This window comes from Solea solea, chromosome 2 (genome assembly GCF_958295425.1).
Source record: "Solea solea chromosome 2, fSolSol10.1, whole genome shotgun sequence".
NCBI classification, from domain to species: Eukaryota; Metazoa; Chordata; class Actinopteri; order Pleuronectiformes; family Soleidae; genus Solea; species Solea solea.
In genome coordinates this window covers 36,091,367-36,105,161 of record NC_081135.1, presented here as the reverse complement: position 1 = coordinate 36,105,161, position 13,795 = coordinate 36,091,367, and the positions used below count along the sequence as shown (strand labels likewise).

Below are 13,795 nucleotides of genomic sequence, written 5' to 3'. Positions count from 1 at the left end.
AGCAGTAATTTAGGAATTACTGCCCGACAGATGATAATAGTTATCTTACGGAGATTTACTCCCCAAACCTGGCTGTTTCCATGACAACAGCAATGTTAGTTTAGCTTAACTGTCCACTCTAGCAACCAAACCTATTTGAATAAGTTCCCATCTTTCCAGAATAAAAGCTCTGAACTCGATCATCTGCCGGTATCGGCCAGATACTGATGCTGGCGGGCCAGTTTTGGCCCACGGGCCACCAATTGCGTCATAAATGAGCCGGAAAACTGAAGTGAAGTTTCATCAGCCTGTCACCTTGAACAAACTCACTGTGTCACAAGTGTTGCATTTGAAATACAGGGGCATTTAAAATGCTTGAAATGTTCAAGACCAACAGCTATGCCCACGGCTGGATCAGGGGCCTCAAACTCAAAATGACCTGGGGGCCAGAAAACTTCTAGTCTGGTCAGGGAAAAAACGGTTTAGTGATTAGAAATTAAAATTTCCATCTTGATAATCCATCATGATGCTACGATGAACAAATAGAATAGAATACAAACAGTTAGGACACCATTTCAAAGTAAAAGTATTAATATACTGTATATGGTTCACAACAAGAATAAAAATACATAGGGATGTCCGATAATATTGGCCTGATATTAGCCTATTACTGTACTATTGGTTTGTATCGGTGTTTTTTTCTGCTGATAACGAACATCCGATAAAGTAATGCCCAAAATCATCAATCCTAGCAAGTTTGATTCAGTTAGGACCGGGATTTGCAAAGGTTGCGGAAATTTGCCAAAATCCGAATTTGCACCGTTGCCATGGCAACACCCTTTAACACTAGGCTACGATATTCAACACATGTAATCTACCATGAGTTTTGAGTGTTTTCACCAATTTTGAGTTGGATACGATAATGCCCGTAAAGATTATTACTGAAATCGCGAAGAAACTTTTTTTTTGTGGTTTATTTCCTGTCACCACCAGGAGGCGACATTTTCAAACTTGAGCTATTTTTGCATAGTTGTCTTTAGCTAACTACCCATCATCAACAATAGCAATTTTGGTTTGGATCGGATCTTCCGTTGCAAAGTTGCGAAAAATCTGATTTTTTTCCAACTTTGACGCTGTACGACTCTTGTACACCAAGCACGTTTTAAAAAAACTTTCAATAACTTCAGCTCCTTAACTTGTTCATGTAACATTGTAGAGTCACTACAGATTGATTAAACACATCCCTACTGGTGAAGATCTCGCTTTAACTAACGTTTAAAATAATTATCCAACTTTTTTTTGTACCTCTTTTCAATTAATTCCACATGTTGTGGTGGTGAAATGCAGGATAAAAGGGGATTTAGTGAAATGAGATCTGACAACACCACATCCAGTGTTGATATCAAACCACGGGGGAAAAAAAGAAAAGGAAAAGAAATTAGGAAATGAAGGAAGAAAAACTGTGATCTGAGGTTCGAGGATTCCTCACACACCATCTGTCGCCAGACTCTTTTCTTTTCTTTTCAAGGAATCCATCGTCGTCAAAACTAAAAATCTTTTTTTTATTTTTTTTAATGGTTGGCATCGCAACAATTTTACCAACCTGCAATGATCATGCAGAATCAATTCCATCTATCATCCTCAAAGGCGAACTGAGGTGCGAGCAACAGCCGAGCGGCGCTCTGCAATCAATCCAAGGATTTATCTTTAATCTAAAATTAGGGGGTGGGGGGGGGGGGATATTTAGCAGTTAATGCTTCCCTCCGTCCAGCTTTCCCATCAGTGGATCAGGGAGCAAGTGATTACCGCACATGGTCATTAAGACATGGACATTACTCACTGAGTAATTTAGCCGCAGCCTGTCAAACTGATTTGTTTGTTATTGCCGGGGCATCGGTTTACAGTTTAAAAAAAAAAACCCACATCAGCAGTCGCTGACACGCAGACAGACAGACAGACAGACAGACAGTCAGACAGACAGGTGAGCTCTGATGTCCTTGGGAAAGATCCGGACGTGAGTGCAGGAGCCAAATGGGGGGTGGGAGGGGGGAACTATACTCTTGAGTGGAGACGAGCATCGAAAATCGATGGTGGAGGTACAGTAAATCCAAGTGATGCAACAATGACACGTCCACATGCTTGAGCAGAAGACACAGGCGTCTTTGTTTGGGTGTCGTCAGCAACACATGAGACAAAAAGGAGCCTTAGATGTTCTATAAGCGGGGACACGCCCCATAAGGGCCCCATTTTGAGCAATATGTGCAACTTTTTATTTAATTACACATTTGAAGTTACTCTTATTTAAAGACTAGAGTCCTGTTTGTACATAAGAGTATTAGGGCCACATGTAAAAACATTTTTAAATTAGTAAAACAGTCAGAATTCTGTGGAAAAAAGTCAGAATTTCATGAATAAAGTAAACATTTTTTTTTATCGCAAAATTCATGCTGTTTTCTCTGTTTACTTTCTTACAAAAACTTTTTTTTTAACATGTGGCCCTAATGCTCTTGTGTCATATATATATATATATATATATATATATATATATATATGTATGTATATATATATATATATATATATATATATATATATATATATATATATATAAACATATATATATATAAAGTGAGGCTGCTGAGGATGGGGAGGCTGGAGAAACGCAGACTCATCCCTGTGATGGACTTAATGCATCTACAGTAGGTCGTACATTGGACCTTAATTGGATGCAACTTAGTGAACTCGCCTATAAGAACAAGATGAGTCATCAAGAAATCTCAAAGTGGATCTGAGACGTTAGCAACCTCTAAAATCTGACATGAATATTATTGGGCAAAAAAACAGCTATTTTTTGCTATTATTTGGTGATATTTCTAACAACATTATTGTACAGTTGGGTCGATTTTTCAAACCGGGAAATGCATGCAGGATAAATCAAATAGTGCATTAATAAAACACAAGAAAAAGAAAAGAAAAGTACTAGACATAAACATATTGTGGTCATACCCGTCCTTACACATGAAAAGTGCACAGAATTAGCTGTAACTATTTTAAAGTTTGTTATACTTGACTTTCAAAGTGCATAAAAGCAAAAAGGTGCATCAACAGTATTCAAAAGAATCATCAATCAAATCATGTAGGAAAAGTGTTTCTCTGGTTCTTATCTCTCAGTGGTTCTACTCTAGTGAGAGGTTCCGCTTCAGAATTTTGATTCTTACATCACAGGGACTTGACAAAGAGGAATACCAGCGTGTTTTACACACTTAACCTTTCCAAAATTGTACCCTGAACACTGAGATCCGCAAGTGTCATCTCAGCGACACCGAGATACAGTCGATGAGTCAATGAGTGCACCCGCTCATTAATGTGAAAACGTGGCCTTTGGACTACATTTGGCTGCAGATGAACAACTAAAAACATCTCAAAGTGGGAGAGGAAAAAAAAAGCTGCACAACAGGGATTCTGCAAAAAAAAAAAAACAAGAAGCCCAGACCCACAGGTAGCTGCAGAGGTCACTGTGCCCACAGACACACACACTCTCTCTCAGATGTTCCACAGAACAGATGAGGGCTCAACTCTGCTGCTGTGGATTCACACGACTCATCATCTCAGACTTAGTTTGCCTGTGGTCGGCGCCGCGCCGCCATCTGCAGCCAAATGTAGCGCAGCGGCGTCAAACACTGAGGTGATCACCTACTGTCTCCATAACAACGTAGAGGGCCCATGTGGTAGACGGCTTGCGAGCTCGTTCTGTTGGTGTCCCCGATCACTATCTGGCTGACTGGTAGGTGGTCTTTATAGGAGAGGATTCCGGTGTCATTAGCCCTGTTACACACACACACACAAGAGGGAGAGAAACAAATAAATAGCATCGCAGAAACCCTTAAGGGCTGGATGCCTTTATGGGGGTCCAGATAAAGGCATCCATTCTTCTGCATTAGCACAGAAAGCAGAGTAAACACATTAAAATGGGAGCAATCTATCACGGCGCCGACAACAGCCTCTGGAAATATGCAAACTGAGCTGAATCCGGAGAGGCTTTCGGAGTGGATTAACACGCAAAGAGGCTGCAAAGACTTTCAGAGCGAGGGCAGAAAAGTGCGAAAAAACGCGTATCGACGTTTATTTAACACGTTCTGAGGTTTGCCGTCGACACAGAGAGACATTAAACGGCGGCGTCCGAGAGTGCTTTTAATGATGCAGTGGATTCTTTTCTCCTCTCTGTTTATCACACGGCTCGGTTGAATGCCTCGCTTGTGATTGGTCACTTGCGACACTCCGCTGCTTCTCCAAAAGCAAATCTGTTGCTATTTAAAGCGAAAACGCTGTGACGGCAGACCAACAAAAATGAAAATATGTCAGAAGTAGATGTAAAGTGACTGGCGGACGCCCTGTGGCAAAACCATCTGGATCAGAAATGGAAAAAACACCGTGGGATATTTTTCTATAATGACTCTTTATACTTTTTTTATTTTTTGGGGGGGGGGGGAATAAAACGTTGGATTTGTCTTCAACGGCTGTGGGTGAGACGACAACAGAGAAGAAGGAAAGGGGAGAGAGCTGCGAGACATGCAGTTCCATGTGGCAGAAATTAAAATGCAATCAGTTGGAAATCATTAAGCGAACCAGAAGTACGTTTGTATGAGTGTGTAATGATTTTGAATTAAAAATCATGGAGTTTTATATGTACTTACAGCGATTTACGTCATCCACCATCTTGTGCCACCGAGTCTTTCTACCAGTAATGGCTCTTTGTTTGTTTGTTAAGTGTCCTTGAGTGTTGAAAAGGCGCTTATACATAAAATGTATTATTAATATTATTATTAGATCTATTTTATTATATAAACCTATTGTTATCCTTCAAATTTTTATCATAGCTTTGTGGTCATTTTTGTGGGGCTTAACGGGCATAAAAACTCTTGGCACGGAGGTCTGAAAAATGCGAACCTGTTCGTAGGCCCCAGGACTCTATAGCGCCCCCCAGAAGTCGGTCACGGTCTAGCAAAAGTGGTCGGATCGGGACGAAGGTTTGTCGGACTTACTCTGACAAAATTTTTGTGAAAATTGCGTTAAATGCTAACTTTTAAATTTTTTTCTATCGTGCCTAAGTCACATGTAGTCGTTCTGATTTTAACCAAACTTGGTACACTTCTTGCTCTCATGATTCCAAACACATTTCCAATGTGCTTCCATTAGCTCCGCCCACCCAGAAGTCGGCCATTTTGGAAAAACTAATTCCACTTTAACGTAAAAACAGAACTACATGAAATTGCTCACAGTCATCGGATGTGAGGGCCCTTTCATGACTGCACGCAGTCCTAGCTATTTATATTATTATTATTATTATTGTTGTTATTTTACCATGTTTTGATGACCGTAAAGAAACCATTTCACTGTTTACAATGATTCAAAATGGATTTTTTGTTATTAATTTTTGCGATATCTGACCCATAACGATACCGAGTATCATAGTGGCTCATTATTCGTTTTTGCTTGGGAAATGGGAGTTTAAAAAAATCAATCAATCAACCTTTAAATCAATTTTATATGTTGTATCTAATTTTTTTGTGATGAAGTAGCGTCGTGTAATAACAAAAATGTAGCTTTGCAACAATATGCAGCACTTAACCTCTTTATGCCCGGCAGCCACTATATTAGGTACACTAAAGCAGTCTAATACAACAGTTGCGCAATAAATTCTCGCTCGTGAAGGTTATAATTTCCAGTTTGTGTTGAGACTGTTTTAGAGAGGCGCTGATTCAACTTTACGATCGTCGTTAGGACGTGGTTTATGGTGCTCTTGAATTGCACGGTTGCCAGACGGAGAAGAGTCGGTGTTATTTATCCCACTCCTGCCGATATCAGCGGGAAGGGGCAAAATGATAGAAGCGCCTCTCTGGACAAAAATCAATTACAAAGTTAAAAAAAGGGACAGAAATAACAACCCCCCCGGAAACGTCCGGCTGTGTGTAAACATGTGTCTGTACCAGGCGTCGGTGTCGGCGTCGCAGTTGCAGAAGTAGTTCATGTCCACGCAGTTCTCCTCCAGGCTGCACGAGCACTGCTGGACGCCGGGCAGGAAGCCTCCCCAGTAGCTCCTCTTCTCTCCTTCGCGGTCCAGCCACCAGGACAGAGGACTGCCATCTGTAACAATACACCAGCCCCCCCCCCCGACAGTCAGTCGCCAATGCCACGGCCTGATGCCTGCCAGTTCTACAGCGCTACCACCATGTAGGTCAAGGTTGGAGTCTATATTTGGAGGATTACAATGTCTCGCTTCATCGCTTTTATCCTAAAATCCCACATAGAAATAAATCATGATGGAAAATATAAATAAATAAAAATAAACTTAAAAAAAAAGCTATTTATAGATAAGACAGATCAGTAGAAAATCGTGTTCTGACAGAAGGTATTAAATAACACGCAAGCTGTGGAGGTTGAATGGAAATGATGTCAAAACACAGGCTGGAATATTAAAATGTTATTCACACACAAGTCAACAGATGAAGTAATGATCGGGGGAAGCTGTGGGAGGCATAAAAATTGATGTTCTGCCCGTTAAAATAAAGCAATACACAATATATGGTTATTCATTTATGGGGCTTTTCCATTATACAGCTCTAAAACTACTCCACTCTGCTTTCTTTCTTCTTTTTTTTTTTTTGCTTTTCCATAAGTGATTGAAACTTAAGACGGTGAATTGTTTTTGGCCACTAGGGGGCCAAAGACCTCAAAACCAGGTTTGTTTTTTTTGCTTTTCCATTAGTGATAGAACCTGGTACCTGCTGTGGCGAGGTTCCAAGCGAGCTGAGCCGATACTGAAATGTGACGTTCGACGCAAGAATCAAACTGAACAATGCCGAACTGTGTAAGTATCCCTGAAAACTTAGTAATCTCCAACATTTAGCAAAGGAAATGTCTAAAATGTCACTATTTAACAGACGAGTCTGTTGTCTTTAAGCAACAGCACTGCCGAAAGCCGGCGATCGTGATCGTGTAGACGTCCCTGTGTTTGGTGGTAGATGAGAAGATTCAGGACTAGCCCAGGATTTTGACCCATTAAAACCCAAACCTGTATTCAGGGTCTATACTTAGAAGGTTTGGTCACACTTGAATTATACATCTCTACTACTTACATTTCTATTTCACCTGATTGGTCAGAATTCCCGTCACGTTTAGGTCAAGCTCAATTAATTCCCTCAAACTTAAGTCGGATTTAGGACAGACGGATGCAACACGAGCCCACGCTCGGGTTTAGATTCCATATCGGAAATGCCTCCGATGGTGCGATTTGGTCCTTGGCGATTAAGTGAATCTATGCACCCATTTAAAATTCTCCTAAGTGGATTAGTTGCATCTGTTTCACCCAGATAAGACAAAAAAAAACCCTCAACACTATCAGAAATCACTTTTTCCTTCTTTTTCGCAGCTCTGAAATAGTTTTATCCAAACACTGGCAAACACTTTGGTTTTAGAAGAAGTTTTTCGAGGCGAAGAAAGTGATTCAAGCCCCTCGAGTAAAAAGCACAGTACAGTGTCTTTCAGTGGCTTTGCATTTGGAGGTATCTGGAGGACACAGCTGTTCAAATACAGCACGCTGTGCAACTTTCGAGGTGTGGGAATCGGTATTGGGAAGTGAAAAATGGATCGGAACATAAACATATGCACATTAAACAAGTCCCGCGCTGGAAGCTGATGGCTCACACAAACTCTAGAGACAAATACTTCACAGAGCGAGAGAGAGGGAGAGTCGAAGGGGGAGCGGTGAACAACGCGGCCAGAGAACAAACGGATCATTCACCGAGGAGGTATTTGCTTACAGGGCTTTCAAGTCCAAACTATTAATTTCTGATAAATCTCTTAAATGGACTTATTCCCTCATGAATTATGCACGCTCAACTTTAACCAAACGGGCAATTCTCCTCATCGCATAAACGTGTTTGTTTTGACGCCGCTCGCATTTCACGCCGACGCCTCCTGCGAGTGACGGCGAGGCTGCAGCGGGGCCATAAACGCACAATTCATTACCGCCTCTATATGAGGTTAAGTGGTCCGGCTTCACTCATCTGTCACGCGACGTGACCTTGCATCAGAGATGTTGCCAACAGCGAGGGGGGTGGGGGGTGGGGGGGGTTAAGCCCATTAAAGCCACGCGTCAGAATATACAATTAGGTGTCACGCCCATACATTAAAGCTACATTTTTAATGGACGGGCGGACGCACGGCTGCACACGTCATGTGAGGTTTATGTCCCCGGGAATCAGTCAACAGTGTTCCATCAGCTTCAGCTAATGTTGATGTGTCAGGTGTGTGTCCGTCAGTCAGAGGACAATATGTCAATATGTATCCATTTCAATGGGCTATGATTTCATTCAAGTTATTAACATGGAATAATCCCTGTTTAAAGCTGCAGTATGTAACTCCTCTGTCAAGCAATACTATCAGACCCGACTGAGGGAGTTTAAAGCGGCAGTATGTGTTGTTGTTGTTATTCTGCCTGTGTTTGGTCACATAACTGTATCCTTCATTGAAAACAGGCTCTGTCGAGCAATACTATCAGACCTGACTGAGCGGTGCTGGACTGTGACCAAAAAATGGCCCTAATATTTTTGGTCCCACCATGATTTTTTTTTTATTATTATCCATAAAATGTTGTTAAAATATTGAAAAATGTCGATCAGTGTTTAACAAACCTGGAAATCATGATGTTCCCAAATGTCTTTTTCGGTTTTAACGTTTATTTTTTTGTCAAACGGAGCAAAGAAAGCAGAAAATATTCACATTTAATAAGCTCTAAAATCAGAACGCTTGCATTAATTGTTAAAAAAAACAAACCTCTAAAATCGATTAATCAATTATCAAAACAGTTGATGATTAATTTAGTCATCGATTACGTTGTTTCACTAATATTAAATGGTAAAAAATAATAACTTAGCTGTGAAAACTGCAAACTATACCTTTATGGCAAGCTAAAATAACATAACTACTACTCATAGCATTATTTGACAACAAATACTAAAAAAAAAAAAAACTAGCCCAATGTCCGTCAAGAAAATCAACCAATGGGTCGCGTTTCATGTCTCAAATACCGTCAAAAAAAAAGATTTATGATATGCTTTTTTGATTAAATTATGACAGCTCAACGATGTGCGTCGGCCAGTCCATGTCTGCAACTGAGGGAGCATTTGTGTGTATATAGCGGCAGCGCAGGGGTGTGCTCCATATCACAAAGAAATCATTCAAAACTGAACCTTTTTTTTCCAGGTTTGAGAAACACTGATCGACATTTTTCAACATTTTCTGACATTTTATGGACTGGGACGATTAATCGAGAAAAGGACTCGACAGATTAATCGTTAGTTGCAGCTCTAGTGTGAACACAGCTACACTGAGAAACACAGAGAATCCTGTGGCGCCGACAGACTTCCATCTGAATCAGATCTAGCACACATTTGTCTATATTTACCATTAAAAAGACATCATTTCATCATAGACCGACACAAATCATTTCACAACTTCATACCCGTTCCTCAAACCTCAGGCCTATAAATGTATGAAAAGACAATTATGATATTTAAAAAAAAAAACCTGTATTGGATTCAGTTCAAGCTAATATAAGAATATAATAAGAATATAATATAAGAATGAAACCTCCTGCCACACGATTTGGACTTGAGAAGAAGGTCAACACGGCAGTGATATAAAGATTAAACATGAGGTCTCGAGTCTTTAACGGGAGATTCAAGACGCTCAGAGGAAGTCAAGTCATAGCAGCTTCAATAAAGTGATTCGTAATATTAGGAATATTAGGTGTGTTTAGATGAATCAAACAGTGGGTCCCACGTATTGACGCATGTGTACCTTTTCATGACTCATTACCAGTTCATATTGACTCACTGTTACACCTAGATTGAATTCATATTTAGGTGAAACTCATATGTAATAACGAGGCTCAGGGAGGAGAGGAGATAACCCTGGCCAGCCGGCCGACATTTGCATTACAAAGGTTGAAAATAATACGTGCTTTTATTGTCTTTACTCTCTCTCTGTGTGTCCTCGCTCCCCACTGCAGACAAACCGCGTCCTCTCTATTCTGCTACCTGTTTTAAAGCCGCCATTCAGACACCGAACAGGTGCACAAATAAGAAAAGGCAACAATCAATATTTCCTGAAGGAGAGGTCAGTCTCACTCTCTCGCCTTAAATTGGGTGGATATTGACAGGACTTACACACGGCGAGAAAGCAAATGCATCCCACTCGCTGCTTGTAGTCTATATTTAAAACCGCGGCACAAAGCCCCCGCGAGCGTCCTCGACACACACAAAGGAGCAAACAGCGGGGGGGGGGGGGATGCAACACTGGAGGATTACTTGCATTTAAAACGGTGAGGGGAAAACTAACATACGGATAAATGTGACGTGGAGCCCGAGACGGTGGAGACGCAGCAGCAGACAGCAGCTTAACTTCAAATCTGCGGAGATTTGACCTAAATCTGGTTTTTATTGTTTTGGAAGCACTTTTTCAAAAGTTGTTTTAGGGCCTGCTGTGTTTAATTATTATTTGGTATGACACACAAAGACCTGGATCTGTCTGGAGAAGCTACACCGACGCTTGTACATACAATTATCTACAGCAGGGGTTGTCAAACTGGCGGCACCCGGGCCACGTGTGGCCCTCCAACCGCCCACCACTGCGCTGAGGCATAGAATATAAGACCAAATATACTATAATATATAATATATTTTTTTATAGTAATATTAATAATACATTTGGTTGCAATTATTACTTTATTACACTGTTTTCGTGCATCATAAATATGTTCTTATCGTGAAGTATACATCATTTTATATCAAAACAAGCACTTTTACTCTGTCTAATATCATCATCGTTATCTCACTTTTTCTCAAATGTTGAATCAGTGTTTCTCAAACCTGGAAATGATGATGTTCTCTAATGTGAGACCAGAAAATAATCACATTTAAGAAGCTAAAAGAATCCGAAATCTCGTTTTAATCATGAAAAAAAACCCTCAAATCGATGAATCGATTATCAAAATAGTTGACGATTTATTTAGCCATCGATTAATAATCGATGGATCGAGTAATTGTTTCAGTTTTTTTTTTTGTTTCTTTCCTCGTGTTTCCACGAATGTTTGTGGAACAGTTCAGTTTTTGTCCGTTGCTGGGCACGTGACGAGCCCACAGCCCACCGACCAAGTAAAGGTTGATGTTCTCATTCAAAAGCGCAAGCCTGACCCATTCCAAACCGTACCATACTGTACCAACCCCAACTGTACCATGATGGAAGCAACAAGATTGGTGATTTTGACAGTTTGTCAGGTTTTTGCAGCCAGAGATTCACCAGGCACCAACTGGACGGTCTGAGATGTTCCTCACACTCATGTGTGCCATGCTTGAACATCATTTTACACAATTGACTTCATATTCTGTTGGAGAAGACCTGAAACTAGAAAATTGAGACTCCTCAGAAAAAGGTAAGTGAGAAGTAGAAGCTAATATTTCCATTTAGGTCTTTCTGCAACCAGCACAGTCGCCCCCTGGAGGCCGACTGCACGTCCCCTCCAACTTTCTAGCTAATATCTGAGGACGTAAAGGAGACAAATCAGTAACACAGCTGCTTTAACTGCACAAAAGTTGAGGAATCGGTCCTTTCAGTGACTGTACGACCTTCTGCATCATCACCCACACTCAAGACTGTAGCTGTCAGACTGGAGTGATTTACAGAGCAGAGCATTTATGAACTCCATAGGAGCTACAGACGCTGAGACACGTGTCTCCACAGCTACTGCTTTAATAGGCCAACACCATCAATCTTCTCCTACTCTCCCCTCCAGATGTTTGCCCGAGCTCCAGCAAAAAAGATCCAACCGTGACACTTGTGCCATTTTCTACGAGCCGCGGCCGACCGGCGCCGCACGGTCAGACTGATGGCGGTGTCGCGTGTTGCAGGCTTTAATGAAGGCTCCTCTAAATGCCAAGTTGCCTCCGCCGACGTTAAACCAAAACACAATAGGACCAAAATAAAAGTGAAGGAGAGGACACGGAGAAGAGAAGAGTCATTAAACTGCTCCTGTGGTTGTTTGAGGCTTTCGCTGGAACGTTTGAGCTATTCTTGAGGAAATTCATCAGGATACTAAATAAGGAAAAAACTCCAAGTCTTTAACAATGCAAATAAGGCAGCAGTTGAGGACCATTACGAGCACATTAAAGTGACTGAACATCTGCTTTTTAAGTGAACAATACAGACTGACGGGAGAAATGAGACATGTTATACAGCTGAGCTCCATAATGGATGTGGATTTCAGGACTCTGTGGCTCGTACCTGCATCTGTAAACCTCGACTCGACTGCTTTGAACAGCTGCTGCTCTTGTGTAAGTGTGTGTGTTGTTTTTTATCCTTACAGATTAACATATGGGCAAGTGCAATTTTTTTTCCCAATAATTAATTTTGAATATGCCGTTCTGCAGGTTTGTTGTCAAAAGAGATATTGTTTATCTACGCACGCAGCACGGTGATGTGCAAACGTTCATGCAGCCATAAAAAAGAAAAAAGAAGCTTGTTTTCTGCCTCGCTTTGAAGTCTAGTGTGATGATGAACTTGTTTGTTTGTATGTATGTACGCGCGTGGCACCCAGGGAGACAGTAAAAACTGGGACATCATGAATGTTTCATGATTTAGGACCAAAGGTTTGGGTGTTTGGGACAGCAAAGGTACAAGAGCGGTTCAAACATGAATGCACACAAAAGATTGTTCACCACTTATTGTGAGGATGAAAAAAAAAGAAGAAAAAACCCACAACGAGAGGAGCGAGGCAGGAGGGAGAGAACTGCGGGGGCAGCAGCTCCCACGGCGACACGACACAAACAGCCTGATTTTCAATCCACCTTGTCACAACAAACACTCCCCCGTTACTGTACAGTACAAGATAGACAACTTGCATAAATTCCTCACTAAAGGTTTGGTCCACAGTCAATACAAGCGTGCGGTAATACAGAAAGCTACGGAGGATGAAAATCTACTTTTGCAGAAAATATCATAGACCTTTTTTAAAAAAAAAAAAAAAAAAAAATCTAATTTGTCTCAATCTCCTTAGTTTGTCTCAATCTAACTTTAAAAAGTTTTATAAAAAACAAACAAACAAAATCTGGTGACTGCAGTCCTTCTCAAAACTGTAATAAACATGACTGCTAACAGACATTAGCGTAAAAGTTTAATATAATTCCCTCTTTAGACAACTAATAGTCTTTTGGGGGTGGAGCTTTGATGAGAGGGACTGAGGGAGGGGCCAGACCTAACTGCAGTGTTTCCATCATGGTACGGTTTGGTTTGGTATAGGTGGGGCTTAAGTAATTGATCAATAAATCCATTAGAACCTCTCAGTATAGAGCAAATCAACTGATTTCAGCCTTGGGTGAATGAGAGTCCTTGACCAATGACAGTGCAGTCCACAGAGAGAGAGCGAGGGAGAGGGGACGCCTCCTATTGGCTGTTCTACTAATTAGCAACACAATGCTAAAGGTTGCTATTCCGGGATTAGCAACAACTGCCAATGCTGCAAAGCAACATAAAAAAAAATAAAGAAAAAAATAGTCTAAGGGTGTGTTCACACCTGACTGTCTGTAAATTTGACACATTATTGAACCAACGTCACGTGATCAGACATACCGCTCAGCTATTGGTCAGAACTAGAGCTGCAACTAACGATTTTCATAATTTTATAATTTCATAGAATTTTCTCAGTTAATCAATTAATCGTTTGGTCCATAAAATATCAGAAAACCTTAAAAAATGTTGATCA

The 13,795-nt window shown here is 40.9% G+C and overlaps 1 protein-coding gene across 2 annotated transcripts in view; it reads right to left on the bottom strand.

Annotated features, from left to right (window-relative positions):
* LOC131448236 (contactin-associated protein-like 5) overlaps positions 1 to 13,795 on the bottom strand; it is a 120,602-nt gene that overhangs the window by 31,905 nt on the left and 74,902 nt on the right. For both annotated transcript variants that reach the window (XM_058620518.1, XM_058620526.1), the window contains exons 14-15: positions 5,964 to 6,120; positions 3,674 to 3,801 (exon numbers count right to left, since the gene is read on the bottom strand). In XM_058620518.1, the coding sequence (XP_058476501.1) occupies positions 3,674 to 3,801; positions 5,964 to 6,120 (285 nt within the window). The remainder of the gene's footprint in view (positions 1 to 3,673; positions 3,802 to 5,963; positions 6,121 to 13,795) is intronic.